The 19,454-nt window shown below is 44.4% G+C and overlaps 1 protein-coding gene and 1 non-coding gene across 2 annotated transcripts; one reads left to right on the forward strand and one right to left on the reverse strand.

Moving 5' to 3' along the window:
* Positions 1-264: 264 nt before the first annotated feature.
* Positions 265-2,234, reverse strand: LOC130955213 (ubiquitin-60S ribosomal protein L40). Its single transcript, XM_057882032.1, has 5 exons — positions 1,981-2,234; positions 1,795-1,881; positions 1,375-1,477; positions 586-652; positions 265-501 (listed from the first exon to the last, which is right to left on the reverse strand). Exons 1-5 carry the CDS (start codon positions 2,081-2,083, stop codon positions 475-477), a joined length of 387 nt encoding a protein of 128 aa, XP_057738015.1. The 5' UTR covers positions 2,084-2,234; the 3' UTR covers positions 265-474.
* Positions 2,235-18,511: 16,277 nt separating this feature from the next.
* LOC130958266 (small nucleolar RNA R71) lies at positions 18,512-18,619 on the forward strand. The gene has a single exon (XR_009077398.1). It is a non-coding gene; the product is annotated as a small nucleolar RNA R71 (small nucleolar RNA).
* Positions 18,620-19,454: the final 835 nt, after the last annotated feature.

Raw genomic sequence — 19,454 nt, forward strand, 5'->3', positions numbered from 1 at the left:
CACCATTTGCACGCGTAGTGTGATGAATTAATACCATAACGCCGCAACATAATTTTGAACAAGTCATCTTTCGCGCCACTAAAACATTTGTTACCTCAGATAATTACGGATTTAGTGCCACAAATTTTTCATTCCAGCATAAGATAAAAAAGATTACGCATGCGATCCAACGTAATAATAGAGCCAGAATAGTGTTATGATTATCCGAGTAAATTAGTAGCTCATAGCTCGTAACGGGCAAGAAGCTACCATAACACAAGTAAATTGTAAAATATGAGAATCCGATAATGTGGGCTGTGGACATGTTTTATTATCATAAAGCATGTCTCATCACATGGAACTGAAGCACGAATGATGGTAACACACTCAACCCGAATAACAAAATCTTTAAAAAATAGGTAACTGCCAGTACACTTTTCAGCACATTCCCTATAATACTAAAACGCTAATGAAATTGGTTGCAATCAGAACAGTTTACTTGATCTTCTTCTTTGGCCTCAGCTACAATAGAAATACAAAATCAATGACTAAATAATAGATAAAAAATACCATGCAAATTAGATTTTCCGATTTTGTAAGCAGTACCTGGTTGCTGTGCCCGCACTTCTTTTTCCTGCAGTTGACAGCACGAGGGTGCAAACGTGCATAACACCTGCAAAGCACAATATAACCATTTAGGCAAAGTAGAGCAAATGTAGAAATAGTCCCAAATTTTAATGTTACAAACCAACACAGGTTATTCTAGTCATCAATAATAAACAAACCAATTCAAGTTAATCTAGTCATTAATATAGGGTTAGCAATTATGCTATTAACCAGTTACTAAATGCAGGTTGATCAACAAATCAGTTAAACTCATAATTTCTGAAAAGAATCCATTGATAACGTAATAATTCCATCAGTACAAATTATAACAGCTATAATACCAGTAAGTTTATAGAGTAAATGGTCATCCAAATTTGTCACCGAAATTTTTCTAAATCAAATTCTTCCTTCAAAGATTTTAAATTGGATATTTATCATCTGAAAGAAGGCACTAACTTCAGGCAGTTTCATCAACCACCACATAGTAAGCACTAGTAGCTATCAAGAAAAAATGAACTAATCAAATTTTGTGAAGCAACAGAGTTACAACTTACAAGGCCAATCCAATTTATTGTTTTTGGCTAGCAATAAGCCAACAATAGATAAAAGTGTTTCCTAAAAGAAATGGTGTTGGGCTGTTGGCCTAAAGATGTCGGCCTACTGGTTAAAAGTGTTTGCTAATATAAATTAAAATTGCCGACCATTAAACTTTTCTTTTTTGTGAAGTACTACTTCCATAATGAACAATCTAAAACTTTTAACAAACAAGATTGTAGTGTTTGAACTTACTTGCGGCAGATCATCTTATCCTGATTGTATTTCCTGGCCAATGCCATCAAAGATGGCTCAATAATTCCACCACGAAGCCTCAAAACAAGATGCAATGTCGACTCTGCAAGACAATGATAACTGATCCAATAAGACTCGAAATCTAAACCATCATTATTCTAGGCACTTCACCAGATTCAACATCCTCATTGGACAGGAATAAAGTAAACCATCTTTCCTAATACACATTTCCTAAAACACATTTCATACTGAATTAATTATTTCCATCATCCATTTTCCAACTTCGCAAGTTCTCACAATCTCACATTTCATACATTATTCGTCCGAAATATAGTTTCAACAAATCAATTAAAAGTAGACATGAATTTCCTTTCTGTTTTTAAATTCCGAGAATTACGATGTCGAAATGGCCGGACTAACCCTTTTGGATGTTGTAATCGGCGAGTGTACGGCCATCCTCAAGCTGCTTTCCGGCGAAGATCAACCTCTGCTGGTCCGGCGGAATCCCTAACACAGCCAGGAGTAAAAATCAGAATCAATGTTTTGTGGTTATCTTTTGTGTTACAAACAAGATAATCAATATGAAAAAGGCGGAAAATACTAAACCTTCCTTGTCCTGAATCTTGGCCTTGACGTTATCGATGGTGTCACTAGATTCCACCTCCAGGGTGATGGTCTTCCCTGTTAGGGTTTTCACGAAGATCTGCATCTTTCTTTGTTTTCTACTTCTCTCTTTCTCCCTCCTCACAAAACCTCGGTTAGTTTTGGGGTTTATGCGTACTTTACGATATATAGGGGTCGGATTTTTACGATTAGGGTTTCTAAGATAACGCTTTGACTGGAAACCCGTTTTTCTTATTCCGACACCAATTCTTTGCTTTTATTATTATTAACTCAAAAGATTCAGATGCTCATAAAAAAAAATCTCAAAGATATTATCCATAAAATTTTTTGAATAATTTTAATATTTGACAAGTTTATTCATCATTTTATTTAAATTTATTGTTCTGGCCCAGTTCAGCTAGCCCTCTGTTCGGAATTGACTGACCGACTAACCCGACAGCTTCACACGACCTGAACGAGGAGGCAACCCAAATGTCACCTCCTCGTCATTGAGGCACTTGAAAATTGGGAAGAAAACTTCCTAGAAAGTGGATCTGCTCATGTGGGACTCACCCTAGTATAGACTATATAAGGGGAGGGTCCTACCCCTCCCCAAAGGTACGACATATATCCTTTACCCTATCTGCCGCCTTGTATGAACGCTGACTTGAGCGTCGGAGTCCTTTTGCAGGTGGCCCCCCATTGCACATCACAAACATGGGAGGAACTCAAGCCTCGACCTCCTCCTCTACACGCTGGCCCGAGAGATCTAGACGCGTGAAGGTTATCCGAATCCAGCTTCCCCATCATCTCTAAGCATTTGGCACACCCGACCTGTTCAGGAGCCGAGAAACAGAACATTAGCGTCGTCTGTGGGGACCGCTGGCATCAATAGACTTCTTGTTGGGGCCGGTCGAAGGACAAGGAGGCGAGGCGCGCAAGGAAGAGGGCGCTCACCGTACGAGCTGGGCGGCCTCCCTAGCATCCTCTCGCGAGCGCACGAGATTCCCCTCTCGCAGGAACGAACCCCCTCCCCCTCTCGTGAAAGGCATCCTTTCGGGGGGACGGGGGCGACAACACGAGAATTATGCAGGAACTGCGCCATTGGGTGCAAAATCTCGAGATGGAGCTTGCAGCTAGGGACCGTTTTTTACCTAGCCCGAATCCCCCCTCACACCCGATCTCCTCCGCAAACGGTGGAACCCCGGACGAGAAGTCCCCAGAGGAACGAACATGCCAGGCATAGAACAGTTGCTCGGTCTTCCCCGACCCACGCTGAGTCAGACGGCCAAGGCGAAAGCAGGAAAATATCGAGAAGACGACAAGACCCCATAATCTACACTCGGCCCTTTGCGACTCATGCTGAGGCAGAAGACCGAGAAGAGAGCAAAGAGAGGCTGAGAAGGCGACGAAACCCAATAATTATGGGAGCAACCCCTTTCCACCACTCCATTCTCGAGGTCCGGCTGCCGAAGCACTTCGATAAGCCAACGGACATGTGATATGACGGAACCCAAGACCCTCGGGAACACCTAATGGCCTTTGAGGCTAGGATGAATCTCGAGGGTGTGGGCGACGAGGTGAGGTGTCGCACTTTCCCCATAACCTTGGCAGGACCATCAATTCGATGGTTCAATGCGCTACCCAAAGGGTCCATGAGGACCTTCTCGGACATAACGCGCAGCTTTATGTCGCAATTCACCACACGTATCGCTAAAGCCAAGCACCCAATCAACCTCCTAGGTGTGACCCAAAGAAACGGGGAGTCTACCAGGAAGTACCTTGACAGGTCAACAACGAGTGCCTGGAAATTTATGGTCGGACCGACTCGGTGGCCAGCCTATGTCTGACGAACGGGTTGTCGAACGAAGACTTCAGAAAACACCTCACCACCAAGCCTGTGTGGACTTTGCAGGAGATCCAGGGCATTGCGAAAGAGTACATCAATGATGAGGAAGTGAGCCAGGTTGTGGCAGCCAATAAACGGCAACCGGCCCAAGTTCCTCTTCGTCGACCCAGGCACGACGAGAGGCCGAAGGAACCCTCCAAGGACGGAGGACTAGCTAAGCCTTTCAAGCCATTCCCTCGGATTGGAAAGTTCACGAACTATACCCCTATAACAACCCCGATCGTCGAGGTCTACCAGCAGATCGCCGACAAGGGCATCTTGTCGAAGCCTCGACAACTCAAGGACAGAACGGGCGGGAAGAAGAGCTTGTACTGTAACTACCATAAAGGCTTCAGCCACAAGACCCATGACTGCTTCAATTTAAAGGACGCTTTGGAACAAGCCATTCGTGAAGGCAAACTGGCAGAGTTCTCACAATTCATATAGGAACCCAGGAGGAGAGAGCGCGAATGATCTGTAGGGAACAAGGGCCGAGCCGTGAGGCCAAGACAAGAGCCCAACAAGGACAATGACCGTGGCCTTACTGTCGTTAACATTGTAGTTGGATGGGACGCATCCCCCAGGTCGAAGTCCGCAGCGAAGAAGGACGCTAAGATCTTGGCCGTGTCATCAAGTAGCCATGGGACCTCGTCCTGGGAAGCTCCAAGGATATCGTTTGGGCCAGAGGACCAGTGGTTCCATGACATCCTGGAGAATCCCCCCATGGTGATCACAGCAAGAGTCGGAACAGGACTGGTCAAATGAATCCTCGTTGACACCGGCGCCGACTCCAACATTATGTTCAGGAATGTCTTTGACGCCCTGGGGCTCCGAGAAAACGACCTAAAAACACATCAGCACGGAGTGGTCGGCCCAGGGGACAACTTCATAAAACCCAATGGGGTAGTCTCCCTCCCGGTTTATATAGGAGGAGGACAAGGAAGGAGGTCGGTAATGGCAGAGTTTGTCATACTAAGGGACTCAACAGCCTACAATATCATTTTGGGGAGGAAAACAATCAATGAATTCTCTGTTGTGGTATGCACTAAGCTTTTGGTAATAAAATTTGTTGCTGATGATGGATCGGTAGGATCCTTTAGGGGGGACTTAGAAACGGCGATTGTGTGAAACAACGCCAGCCTCTCTCTAAGGAAGAAATCGAAAGAAGCAGCTGGGGTTTTCCTAGCCGATTTGGATGCTAGGATTGACGACAAACCAAGGACCGAACCCGAGGGAGATCTGGAGAAGTTCAGGGTAGGAGACATTGAAGAGAAATTTACACTCGTAAATAGGAACCTCCCCCATAACCTGAAGGAGCCCCTCATGAACACTATAAGGGTAAACAGTGACTTGTTTGCTTGGACGCCTGCCGACATGCTTGGAGTAGATCCCGACATCATGTCACATTGGCTTGCCATAACACCGGATGCAAGCCTGTTTCCCAGAAGTGGAGAAAAATGTCCCAAGAGAGAGCTAACGAGGTGGCCAAACAAACGGCCAGCCTGTTAGAAGCTGGGTTCATCAGAGAACTCGAATACTCAACGTAGCTGTCGAACGTAGGCCTCATCAGAAAGGCGAATGGGAAATGGAGGATGTGCATAGATTATTCAGACATCAACAAAGCGTGTCCCAAGGACTCTTTCCCTCTTCCCAACATTGACGCCTTAGTAGACGCGACAACGGGGTATCGTTTTTTAAGCTTCATGGATGCGTACTCAGGGTTCAACAGATATTGATGCACCGTCCTGACGAGAAAAAAACAGCGTTTATAACGCCGGGAGGCACCTATTGCTACAAGGTAATGCCATTTGGACTGAAGAACGTAGGAGCGATTTACTAGAGACTGATGAGCCAGGTCTTCAGTGATCTAATCGGAAAATCAGTGGAGGTGTACGTGGACGATATCTTGGTAAAGACCAGCCAACCAGAAGACTTGATTGGCGACCTCAAGACCGTGTTCGCGTTTTTTCGCAGACACAACATGAGACTTAACCCTCTCAAATGTGCTTTCTCCATGGATGCCGGGAAGTTCCTCAAATTCATGATAACCTAGAGGGGGGTCGAGTCGAACCCCGACAAGTGTGAAGTTATTCTGTGAATGACGAGTCCGGAGTGCATCAAAGACATGTAGAGATTACCCGGAAGGCTGACAGCCCTATCTCGTTTCCTCGGCGCATCGGCGGCCAGAGCTCTCCTCTTTTTCAACCTCATGAGGAAGGGGATAGCCTTCGAGTGGACCCTGGCCTGTGAAGAGGCCTTCAACCACTTCAAAGACATATTTTCAACACCACCAGTCCTAGGCAAACCCAAAGGCAGTGAGATGCTATTCCTATATTTGGCAGTAATGGATGAAGCCTTGGCGGCCTCCTTGTCCGAGAAGAGGGAAAGATCCAACAACTGGTCTACTTCATCAGCAAAGCATTACAAGGTGTGGAGCTAAGGTACAACAAGTTAGAAAAGCTGTCTTACGCACTCTAGATCTCGTTTCGAAGGTTAAGGCAGTACTCCCAAAGGCGTCAGATCACCGTCAGGACTGACCAAGCCATTCGCCAGGTAATACAAAAGCCTGACCTAACGGGACGGTTGATTACCTGCGCAATCGAACTATCTTAGTACGATCTGCAATATGAGCCCAGGCATGTAATTAAAGCCCAAGCGATGACCGATTTTCTAGTGGAAGTGACCGGGGGCCCTCACGAGATACCAGACACACGGTGGAAACTCCACGTTGATGGAGCTTCCAACCAGACGTTTGGGGGGAGGGGGGCAGGGATAATCCTCAAAAGCCCGACGGGAATGATATACAAGCAGTCTATCAAGTTCGATTTCCCAGTCTCTAACAACTAGGCAGAATACGAGGCCGTCATAGGGGGTCTGCTCTTATCAAAAGAAGTGGGAGCAACCAAGGCGGAGATAAACAGTTACTCTCAAGTCGTCACTTCCCAAATCAATGGAACCTACCAAGCCAGAGATTCCTTGTTGTAGAAATACTTAGAAAGGGTCAAAATTTTGAGCAAGGAATTCGATGAGGTCGTGGTACAGCACATTCCAAGAGAAAGAAACACACGAGCCAACCTCTTGTCAAAGCTAGCAGGCACGAAGCTTGGAGCGGGAAACTGATCCCTGATCCAAGGATTGGTAAAAGAACCAACGTTTACCTTGTGCGTAACCCAAGCAGCCGACATCCCCTCATGGATGGATCCAATTACCAACTTCTTGGAAAACAGTAAGCTCTCTAAGGATGAAAAGGCGGCGAAGGTGATAAGGAGGAAAGTGGCTAAATACGCGATAATGCAGGGCCAACTGTTGAAAAGAGGATTGAACCAGCCCCTGCTGAAGTGCCTACACCCCGATCAGACGGACTATGTTTCGAGCGAGGTCCACGAAGGATGTTGTGGCCAGCATATCGGTGGAAAAGCCCTGGCTTGGAAGCACGTCAGGGCCGGCTACTTCTGGCCGTCGATGATGTCGGACTCCCAGGAATTCGTGAAGAGATGCAAGAAGTGTCAAGAAAACGCCAATTTCTATAGGACCTCAGCAGCCAAGTTAAGTTTATTGATGGCCTTCCAACCCTTCAGCGAGTGGGGGCTTGACCTCCTCGGACCCTTCCCGGTAGGCCCCGGGAAGGTTAAATACCTTATCGTGGCCATTGTTTATTACACTAAGTGGGTAAGGCAGAGCCAATGGCCAACATATCATAAGCAAATTGCCGAAAATTCATGTGGAGGCAAGTGATCTCCATATTCAAAATTTCAGAGATCGTAATATCAGACAACGGGACACAATTTGCTGATAAGAAGTTTGGTGAGTTCCTTACGGGCCTAGGGATAAAACAGAGGTTCTTGTCAGTGGAGCACCCTCAGACCAATTGCCAAGTCAAAGCCGCAAATAAAGTCATCCTCCAAGGCCTTAAGAAACGGCTTGAACAGAAAAAGGGAGCATGGGCAAACGAACTCGCATCAGTCTTGTGGTCCTGCAGAACGACACCACAATCCTCCACCAGGGAGACGCCTTTTCGACTTAGCTATGAGGTTGATGCAATGATTCCCATGGAAGTAGGAGAACTGAGTCCATGGTTATTCCTTGGTAGAGTCGAGGAAGCAGTGGAGAAAGATCTGATCGACGAGACTAAGGAGATGGCTCACTTGTCAGAAACGGCATTGAAACATAGAATAGCCCTATGATATAATGCCAAAGTACTAAAGAGAGGTTTCGAACCAAACGACCTAATTCTACGATGCAACGACGTGGGGCCACCTACCCCTGCAAAAGGGAAACTGGCAGCTAAATGAGAAGGCCAATACAGGGTAAAAGAAGTAGTCGGTAACGGAGCTTACAAGCTGGAACGACTAGACAGAAGAGAGGTGCCCAGAACGTGGAACGTGGCGAACTTAAAAAGGTTTTACTCTTAGAAGCCTGAGTGGACCTGGCAACCAGCCGATCTACCGATCTAATAACACTCGTCTTATCCCATGTTTACTTGTTGCTGCTTAGTTATCCCGTTTGTTTGGATCGTCACTTACCATGCTCAATTAAGCGTTGTTTAAATCTTATAATTGTATCCCTTTTATTTCTGACTTACCGATTTACCATTTTTTAATGCTTTGTTAACTTGCCAATTTGGTAACATTGCGTTATCACGAGATTGATCACTGCGGAAGCCATTGAAATCGTGAACACTACCCTAAGTGGCTATGGAAATAAGGGCCATAATCAAAATGTTTAAACAAAAAGCCATAAGTCGGCTTCAGCAATTATCGCCTTCAAACAAAAATGGTTAACAGTTTTACACAAACTACCAAGGCGTTCAAAATAATACATTACAAGACCAGAATGGCCTAAAAAAGTACAAGTAAATACACATTACTTCCCCAGGATGTCAACAATCTGGCCATGCTGGAAAGTCTTGAAAGCACCAATCGCCAAGGTGTCAAAATTAGAAGAAAGCAACTTGACCTTGGCCTTGATCGTTTCCTTGGTCCCAGAAATCACCTCGCGAGCATTCTTGACCATCTCTTTGTTCTTCTTCTTTAAACCAGAGACCTCCCCTTTCAGTCCCGCAACCTCTGTCTTAGCATCCCTCACCAACTTGACAGCCTCTTCCAACTTGGCCTCTAGGCTGGCAACTTTGGCTTCCGCTGCAGAAGTCTGACCATGGGAGGTATTTAGCTGGCTCTCCAAGGCCATCTCATGGTCAGTCAGGCGAGCCACAGTCGAGTCGGAGGTCTGCAATTTCTCCTCAATGTCAACCAATTTTCCCTTTAAGGTCTCCACCTCGGGCTTCAAGCTGGTGACCTCCCGCAATGACGAACGGTACTTCCCATACAGCACCACAGCCTAAGTTAGGACGAGCTCCGCCCTCCTTGCGATGGTCGCAGCTCTGAGCATGCACTGATAGATCCACTTGGCCTGAGAACCTAGATCTCTCCCATGGAAGAACTCCTCGGTGCTCGGCATAAGCTGCAAGTCGATAAACCCCCCAGCATTAAAATTCTTCTCTGTCACTGTAAGTGACCCTTCAGGGCTAGAGATCTATTTTTTCTTGCGGGGGTTCTCTACGATCGTCACGTCGGGGCCACCAGACTCACCGGCGGGCTCTTCTCTAGAGGGGAGAGGGGGACTACGCTATTATTGGGAGTGGCAAAAGCGTTGGGGCCGGTGGACCAGGAGGAGGAGGAGGACCTCGGGAGTAGGGGACGTTGGGTCGGCAGTCTGGGTGGTAAAGCTGTCGTCGCTATGCCCTGGAAGAAATTAGGCCATCAAATCCTCAAGTCTAGTCTTCTCGGCTGCCGTGGACACTGAAAAGGAAAATGCAAATTAGAAATTGAAGTAGAGAAGTAGTCAACACAAGGAGAATTTACAGTAATGACTACCCGACAACTTACATATATACTCCCTTCCCATCTCACGATCACCCATCAGAAGGTGGAGGTTAACATTGTTTTTGCGAAAAACAGCCAACAACACGTCGGCAACATTTTTATTTTCTTGGGTCAACCCCTTGTAAGTTACCTTCATGAATGTATTAGCTCCAGCCCCAAAGTTCCAGTAGGTCGGGATACGACGTACCCCTCCAAAGTCAACCAGAAGGGATGCTGACCTTCGGCAGGCCGTACCTTGAAATATTTCTCCTTGAAACCATGGTAAGAATCCTCGTACAAGCCGAAGATCCGTCTACCCTGGGCTGCCCGAAAGGACATGTATCCTTTCTTGGCTTTCCCTTCTTTGGAGAGGTTCGTCAAGACATAAAACCACAGAAAGACTTCCACCAAGACTGGCAGCTCCAATTACTTGCATACCATCTCGAAGCATCGGACGGAGGCCCAACTGTTCGGGTGCAACTGCGACGACGCCACGTCACACCGGTTTAATAGCACCATTTGGAAGGGGGAGAAGGGGATGCAAACCCCCTGGTTGGTAAACATTGCCTTGTATATCTAGATTTAGTCAGTGATTCGGGGGGTGTTTAAGTTCAGATGGCATATCCGTTCCAGGTCGTAGGAACGAACACGTCGTAGCGATCTTCCTCGGGACTGACCCTGCAAAGTTGGTCGGTTTGGTGGAACTCTGTGAGTTCCTCCAAAGTTATTTCCGAAGGGGTGTCCTTCACGGGAGCTCTTGCGACGGGGTGTTATGCCATACCTACAGTGGGGGCACCACTTAGTTAATAAGCCCGAGAGGTCAGAAACCTGAGAGAAATGAAATTATCACTACAGCCTATTAGTGCTACAGCCTACTGGACTGGATTTTAATGGCAATTTAATGCATGGCAAACCAAAAAACAAACGATGTGCCTAAAATGGTACCCCCTCTAACAACTATCTAATATGAACTGCGTAAAATTAAGTTACAGCAGAAAGGAAAGTGGCAAAAGTAGCAAGATCACAGAGTAAAGCAGTAAAGTAGTACAAGGATGTGAAGCACTTACCAAGAAATGTGCAAAAGAAAGGCAATGATCAGATGGAAATTGCGCTGGGAATTATTCGACAGCAATTCGAAGAGTGAAACAAAGAAGAAAGGCAAACGTAGGAGTGAATAGGAAGGAAATGAAGAAAGAAAGGAAGGCGAAGGAGTTTTGAGGCTAATAGGATGATAACCGCAGGAAAAGGAAGCGCAAAAAGGCAGGGGAATAATGGTCTTTCTCCCAGCTTTTCAAATCAATCATAATGGTTTTAAATGACAGACGCGAAGAACGAGGCGATGATCGACGTTACCCACGAACAAACAAATCCAACTCGCGCGTAGGAGATACGCCCCTATCGCGAGTGGCCAACTCCACGAGAACCCAACTAGAGAGAGAGTGTAGAAGGGAATGCGCCAACAACGGTGCTCACGGCGATAGCTGGCGCGTTGGAGCACTATTTTGGCCCAGCCCAACTGGCCCTCTGCCCGGAACCGACTGACTGGCTAACCCGACGGCTTCACGCCACCCGAACCGGGAGGTAACCCAAATGTCACCTACTCGTCATTGAGGCACCTGACAGCTGGGAAGGAAGCTTCTTAGAAGGTGGGTCTGTTCATGTGGGACCCGTCCTAGAACAGACTATAAAAGGGGAGGGCCCTACCCCTCCCCAGAGGTACGACTGACGTGAGCGGAAATTGGCAGATTAAGAATTATTTAGAAAAATGGCATTGCAAGTACAGTTCTTAACCGGCGAAAATCCACTTATCAATTTAGAAAAGAGTTGTCACAAATTTTAGAAATAAAATACTGGGAGTATGAGTCCCAGGTCGTCTCCCAACGAGTTGCAGGAAGATGTGCTATTTTATCAATCAGAGGTTTTCCAAATGGGTTTTGAGTTTGATGAACAAAAAATTAAATTAGAGAATTTATATGATTTAAATAAAATCTTGACCGGGAGAAGATTAATTGGAAGTTCTATCCTTGTTGGAATTTTGTCAAGATCAATTAATAATTAGTCATTGTTTTCATTTAGTTAACCCTCAACGAATGAAGGAAAGTCAAATTAAAAGTCAACTTCTATTCACAAGTCCTAATCCTCTCCCTTGGGAAGGATTAGAGTTAGTCACTAACAAGCCAACCAACAATGAACCAATTACAATTGAACTATTGAGTATTCCAACTCAAGGTTCTCCTTTTAATCAACTCCCAATCAAGTTGGGGAACTACTCCATCATCATAAATGTAGACTTCACAAAATCAATGGGGAAAATAAAAAGAGACATAATAAACAATAATGAAAGAGATTAATTAAAAGTAAAAATAGTTTTGTATTAATAAACTTTGAAAATAATCCAATATCAACTCTGGACAAATTAAGAATATGGAGGAGTAAATGAAAAGTAAATAACAAACTATAATGACCAGTTCCAGAGGTAGACTCTTCTCAAAAGCCAAAGTCAAAATTCTTCGAATCCTAATTTATGAACGTCAAAAGAGAAACCTAGGGGAGGAGTAAAATTAAATCTAAAAAACTAGAAATTATGTGGAATGACTTCCTCTCCTTGTCTCTGCATGTTCCCTGGCTCTAATATGTGTTTCTGGGCCGAAAACTGGGTTGAAACGCGGCCCAGAATCTATGCCAGCGACTTCTGTAATTCTGCAAATCGCACACATCACGCGACCGCGTTGTCCACGCGTTCGCGTCACTCAGCATTTCCCGTGCCACGCGTGCGCGTCGTCCATGCATTCACGTCACTCGTGCAGCTTCCAATCCTCGCGGTCACGTCAGGCACGCAAGCGCGTCACTGTGATTTCTTCCATTTCGCGTGGTCGTGTGAGCCATTGGTGCGCGAAATTGTGATCGCTACTTTTACACAGAACAATCCCCGGTAATGGCTCCAAAGACTTGGTGCTCAATACCATGGCATAAACACAACTCCGCACAACTAACCAGCAAGTGCACTGGGTCGTCCAAGTAATAAACCTTACGCGAGTAAGGGTCGATCCCACGGAGATTGTTGGTATGAAGCAAGCTATGGTCACCTTGTAGATCTCAGTCAGGCAGACTCAAATGGGTATAGATGATGAATAAAGCATAAAGATAAAGATAGAGATACTTATGTATATCATTGGTGAGAGCTTCAGATAAGTGTATGAAGATGCCTTCCCTTCCGTCTCTCTGCTTTCCTACTGTCTTCATCCAATCCTTCTTACTCCTTTCCATGGCAAGCTCATGTAGGGTTTCACCGTTGTCAGTGGTTACCTCCCATCCTCTCAGTGAAAACGTTGCCTATGCTCTGTCACAGCATGGGTAATCAGCTGTCGGTTCTCGGTCAGGCCGGAATAAAATCCATCGATTCTTTTGCGTCTGTCACTAACGCCCCGCCTGCTAGGAGTTTGAAGCACGTCACAGTCATTCAATCATTGAATCCTACTCAGAATACCACAGACAAGGTTAGACCTTCCGGATTCTCTTGAATGCTGCCATCAGTTATCGCCTATACCACGAAGACTCTGATCTCACGGAATGGCTGGCTCGTTTGTCAGGCGAGCACTCGGTTGTCAGGCGATCAACCATGCATCATGTATCAGGAATCCAAGAGATATTCACTAAGCCTCGTATGCTTGTAGAACAAGAGTGGTTGTCAGTCACTTTGTTCATAAGTGAGAATGATGATGAGTGTCACGGATCATCACATTCATCAAGTTGAAGAACAGGTGATATCTTGGAACAAGAACAAGCGGAATTGAATAGAAGAACAATAGTAATTGCATTAATACTCGAGGTACAGCAGAGCTCCACACCTTAATCTATGGTGTGTAGAAACTCCACCGTTGAAAATACATAAGAACAAGGTCTAGGCATGGCCGTGAGGCCAGCCTCCCAATGATCTAAGATAGCATAAAACTCAAAGATAGCTACCAAGATTCCTTTTTAAAATACAATAGTAAAAGGTCCTACTTATAGAAAACTAGTAGCCTAGGGTGTACAGAGATGAGTAAATGACATAAAAATCCACTTCCAGGCCCACTTGGTGTGTGCTTGGGCTGAGCAAATGAAGCATTTTCGTGTAGAGACTCTTCTTGGAGTTAAACGCCAGCTTTTATGCCAGTTTGGGCGTTTAACTCCCATTTTGGTGCCAGTTCCGGCGTTTAACGCTGGAATTCCTGAGGGTGACTTTGAACGCCGGTTTGGGCCATCAAATCTTGGGCAAAGTATGGACTATCATATATTGCTGGAAAGCCCAGGATGTCTACTTTCCAACGCCGTTGAGAGTGCGCCAATTGGGTTTCTGTAGCTCCAGAAAATCCACTTCGAGTGCAGGGAGGTCAGAATCCAACAGCATCTGCAGTCCTTTTCAGTCTCTGGATCAGATTTTTGCTCAGGTCCCTCAATTTCAGCCAGAAAATACCTGAAATCACAGAAAAACACACAAACTCATAGTAAAGTCCAGAAAAGTGAATTTTAACTAAAAACTAATAAAAATATACTAAAAACTAACTAGATCATACTAAAAACATACTAAAAACAATGCCAAAAAGCGTATAAATTATCCGCTCATCACAACACCAAACTTAAGTTGTTGCTTGTCCTCAAGCAACTGAAGATCAAATAGGATAAAGAGAAGAGAATATGCAATGAATTCCAAAAACATCTATGAAGATCAGTATTAACTAGATGAGCGGGGCTTTTAGCTTTTTGCCTCTGAATAGTTTTGGCATCTCACTTTATCCTTTGGAATTCAGAATGATTGGCTTCTTTAGGAACTTAGAATCCAGATAGTGTTATTGATTCTCCTAGTTAAGTATGATGATTCTTGAACACAGCTACTTCATGAGTCTTGGCCGTGGCCCAAAGCACTCTGTCTTCCAGTATTACCACCGGATACATACATGCCACAGACACATAATTGGGTGAACCTTTTCAGATTGTGACTCAGCTTTGCTAAAGTCCCCAATTAGAGGTGTCCAGGGTTCTTAAGCACACTCTTATTGCCCTGGATCACAACTTTATTTCTTTCTTTTTCTTTCTCTTTTTTTTTCTTTTCTTCTTTTTTTTTCGGTTTTTTTTTCGCTTGCTTTCTTCTCTTTTTTTTTTGTATTCACTGCTTTTTCTTGCTTCAAGAATCATTTTTATGATTTTTCAGATCCTCAGTAACATGTCTCCTTTTTCATCATTCTTTCAAGAGCCAACATTCATGAACCACAAATTCAAAAGACATATGCACTGTTCAAGCATACATTCAGAGAACAAAAGTGTTGCCACCACATCAAAATAATTAAACTGCTATAAAATTCAAAATTCATGGAATTCTATTCTTTTTCAATTAAGAACATTTGTTTAAGAGAGGTGATGGATTCATAGGACACTCATAACTTTAAGGCATAGACACTAATGATCATAAGACACAAACATAGATAAACATAAGCACTAAAATTCGAAAAACAAGAAAATAAAGAACAAGGAGATTAAAGAACGGGTCCACCTTAGTGATGGCGGCTTGTTCTTCCTCTTGAAGGTCTTATGGAGTGCTTGAGCTCCTCAATGTCTCTTCCTTGTCTTTGTTGCTCCTCTCTCATGATGAGAGGGGTCTCTTGTTTGCTCCATCCTTTTTTTAGTGATGGGCTTGAGGTCATGCCTTCTCAGTTGAACCGGCTTCCCTCTTGAATCTCTCTTCCATTGTGCGCCCTCTTCACATATGACTGTGAGAACTTGGTCCAACCTTTGATCAAAGTTGACCCTTCTAGTGTAAGGATGTTCATCTCCTTGCATCATGGGCAAGTTGAATGCTAACCTTACATTTTCCGGACTAAAATCCAAGTACTTCCCCCGAACCATAGTAAGATAATTCTTTGGATCCGGGTTCACACTTTGATCATGGTTCTTGGTGATCCATGCATTGGCATAGAACTCTTGAACCATCAAGATTTCGACTTGTTGAATGGGGTTGGTAAGTACTTCCCAACCTCTTCTTCGGATCTCATGGCGGATCTCCGGATATTCACCCTTTTTGAGTGAGAAAGGGACCTTGGGGATCACCTTCTTCAAGGCCACAACTTCATAGAAGTGGTCTTGATGCACCCTTGATATGAATCTATCTATCTCCCATGACTCGGAGGTGGAAGCTTTTGCCTTCCCTTTCCTCTTTCTAGAGGTTTCTCCGGCCTTGGATGCCATAAATGGTTATGGAAAAATGAAAAAGCAACGCTTTTACCACACCAAACTTAAAAGGTTTGCTCGTCCTCGAGCAAAAGAAGAAAGAAGAGAGTAGAAGAAGAAGAAATGAGGAAGAAGGGAGTGGCTTATGTATTCGGCCAAGGAGGGGGAGAAGTGGTGTTTAGGTTATGTGAAAATGAAGGAGTGAAGAAGGGTATTTATAGGAGAGAGGGGGGGGATAGGGTTCGGCCATTATGGGTGGGTTTGGGAGGGAAAGTGGTTTGAATTTGAAGGGTGAGGTAGGTGGGGTTTTATGAAGGATGGATGTGAGTGGTGAAGAGAAAGATGGGAGTTGATAGGTGAAGGGTTTTTGGGGAAGAGGTATTGAGGTGATTGGTGAATGGTTGAAGAAGAGAGAGAGTGGTGGGTTGGTGGGGATCCTGTGGGGTCCACAGATCCTGTGGTGTTAAGGAAAAGTCATCCCTGCACCAAATGGCATTCAAAATCACGTTTTGAGCCATTTCTGGCGTTAAACACCGGGCTGATGACCATTCCTGGCGTTTAACGCCAGGTTCTTGCCCTTTTCTGGCGTTTAACGCCAGTCTGGTGCCCCTTTCTGGCGTTAAACGCCCAGAATGGTGCCAGACTGGGCGTTAAACGCCCAACTGCTAGCCTCACTGGCGTTTAAACGCCAGTGGGTTCTTCCTCCAGGGTATGCTGTTTTTCTTCCTGTTTTTCATTCTGTTTTTGCTTTTTCAATTGATTTTGTGACTTCTTATGATCATCAATCTAAAAAAAATAAAATAACAAAAGAAAATAGATAAAATATAACATTGGGTTGCCTCCCAACAAGCGCTTCTTTAATGTCAGTAGCTTGACAGAGGGCTCTCATGGAGCCTCATATTTTCTCAGAGCAATGTTGGAACCTCCCAACACCAAACTTAGAGTTTGAATGTGGGGGTTCAACACCAAACTTAGAGTTTGGTTGTGGCCTCCCAACACCAAACTTAGAGTTTGACTGTGGGGGCTCTGTTTGACTCTGATTTGAGAGAAGCTCTTCATGCTTCCTCTCCATGGTGACAGAGGGATATCCTTGAGCCTTAAACACAAAGGATTCTTCATTCACTTGAATGATCAGTTCACTTCCATCAACATCAATCACAGCCTTTGCTGTGGCTAGGAAGGGTCTGCCAAGGATGATGGATTCATCCATGCACTTCCCAGTCTCTAGGACTATGAAATCAGTAGGGATGTAATGGTCCTCAATCTTCACCAAAACATCCTCTACAAGTCCATGAGCTTGTTTTCTTGAGTTGTCTGCCATCTCTAGTGAGATTCTTGCAGCTTGTACCTCAAAGATCCCTAGCTTCTCCATTACAGAGAGAGGCATGAGGTTTACACTTGACCCTAAGTCACACAGAGCCTTCTTGAAGGTCATGGTGCCTATGGTGCAAGGTATTGAAAACTTCCCAGGATCTTGTTTCTTTTGAGGTAATTTCTGCCTAGACAAGTCATCCAGTTCTTTGGTGAGCAAAGGAGGTTCATTCTCCCAAGTCTCATTTCCAAATAACTTGTCATTTAGCTTCATGATTGCTCCAAGGTATTTAGCAACTTGCTCTTCAGTGACATACTCATCCTCTTCAGAGGAAGAATACTCATCAGAGCTCATGAATGGCAGAAGTAAATCCAATGGAATCTCTATGGTCTCATTTTGAGCCTCAGATTCCCATGGTTCCTCACTAGGGAACTCATTGGAGGTCAGTGCACGCCCATTGAGGCCTTCCTCAGTGGCGTCCACTTCCTCTCTTTCCTCTCCAGATTCGGCCATGGTTATGGCTTTGCACTCTCCTTTTGGATTTTCTTCTGTATTACTTGGGAGAGTACTAGGAGGGAGTTCAGTAACTTTCTTGCTCAGCTGTCCCACTTGTGCCTCCAAATTCCTAATGGAGGACCTTGTTTCAGTCATGAAACTTTGAGTGGTTTTGATTAGATCAGAGACCATGGTTGCTAAGTCAAAGGGGTTCTGCTTAGAATTCTCTGTCTGTTGCTGAGAAGATGATGGAAGAGGCTTGCCATTGCTAAACCTGTTTCTTCCACCATTATTGTTGAAACCTTGTTGAGGTCTCTCTTGATTCTTCCATGAGAAATTTGGGTGATTTCTCCATGAAGAATTATAGGTGTTTCCATAGGGTTCTCCTAGGTAATTCACCTCTTCCATTGAAGGGTTCTCAGGATCATAAGCTTCTTCTTCAGAGGAAGCATCCTTAGTACTGCTTGGTACATTTTGCATTCCAGACAGACTTTGAGAAATCAAATTGACTTGTTGAGTCAATATCTTATTCTGAGCCAAAATGGCATTCAGAGTATCAATCTCAAGAACTCCTTTCTTCTGACTTGTCCCATTGTTCACAGGATTTCTTTCAGAAGTGTACATGAATTGGTTATTTGCAACCATTTCAATGAGCTCTTGAGCCTCTGTAGGCGTCTTCTTCAGATGAAGAGATCCTCCAGCAGAGCTATCCAGAGACATCTTGGATAGTTCAGAGAGACCATCATAGAAAATACCTATGATGCTCCATTCAGAAAGCATGTCTGAGGGACACTTTCTGATTGATTGTTTGTATCTTTCCCAAGCTTCATAGAGGGATTCACCATCCTTCTGTCTGAAGGTTTGGACTTCCATTCTAAGCTTACTCAATTTTTGAGGTGGAAAGAACTTTGCCAAGAAGGCATTGACTAGCTTTTCCCAAGAGTCCAGGCTTTCTTTAGGTTGTGAGTCCAACCATATTCTAGCTCTGTCTCTTACAGCAAAAGGGAATAGCATCAGTCTGTAGACCTCAGGGTCAACCCCATTAGTCTTGACTGTGTCACAGATTTGCAAGAACTCAGCTAAAAACTGATGAGGATCTTCCAATGGAAGTCCATGGAACTTGCAATTCTGTTGCATTAGAGAAACTAATTGAGGCTTAAGCTCAAAGTTGTTTGCTCCAATGGCAGGGATAGAGATGCTTCTCCCATAGAAGTCAGGAGTAGGTGCAGTAAAGTCACCCAGCACCTTCCTTGCATTGTTGGCATTGTTGTTGTTTTCGGCTGCCATAGGTTCTTCTTCTTTGAAGAATTCGGTCAGGTCCTCAACAGAGAGTTGTGCCTTAGCTTCTCTTAGCTTTCACTTCAAGGTCCTTTCAGGTTCAGGGTCAGCTTCAACAAGAATGCCTTTGTCTCTGCTCCTGCTCATATGAAAGAGAAGAGAACAAGAAAATGTGGAATCCTCTATGTCACAGTATAGAGATTCCTTGAGGTGTCAGAGAAAAAGAAAAATAGAAGAAGGAGGTAGAAGAATTCGAACTTGATTAGATAGAGTTCGAATTGTGCATTAAGAAGGAGTGATACTCCATAAATAGAAGGATGTGAGAAGAGGGGAAGTAATTTTCGAAAATTAAGTAAAAGATTTTGAAAATATTTTGAAAAACACTAATTGATTTTGAAAAATAAAAGTGGGGAAGAAATCAAGTGATTTTTGAAAAAGA

The sequence above is a fragment of the Arachis stenosperma genome, chromosome 10 (assembly GCF_014773155.1).
Source record: "Arachis stenosperma cultivar V10309 chromosome 10, arast.V10309.gnm1.PFL2, whole genome shotgun sequence".
Classification (NCBI taxonomy): domain Eukaryota; kingdom Viridiplantae; phylum Streptophyta; class Magnoliopsida; order Fabales; family Fabaceae; genus Arachis; species Arachis stenosperma.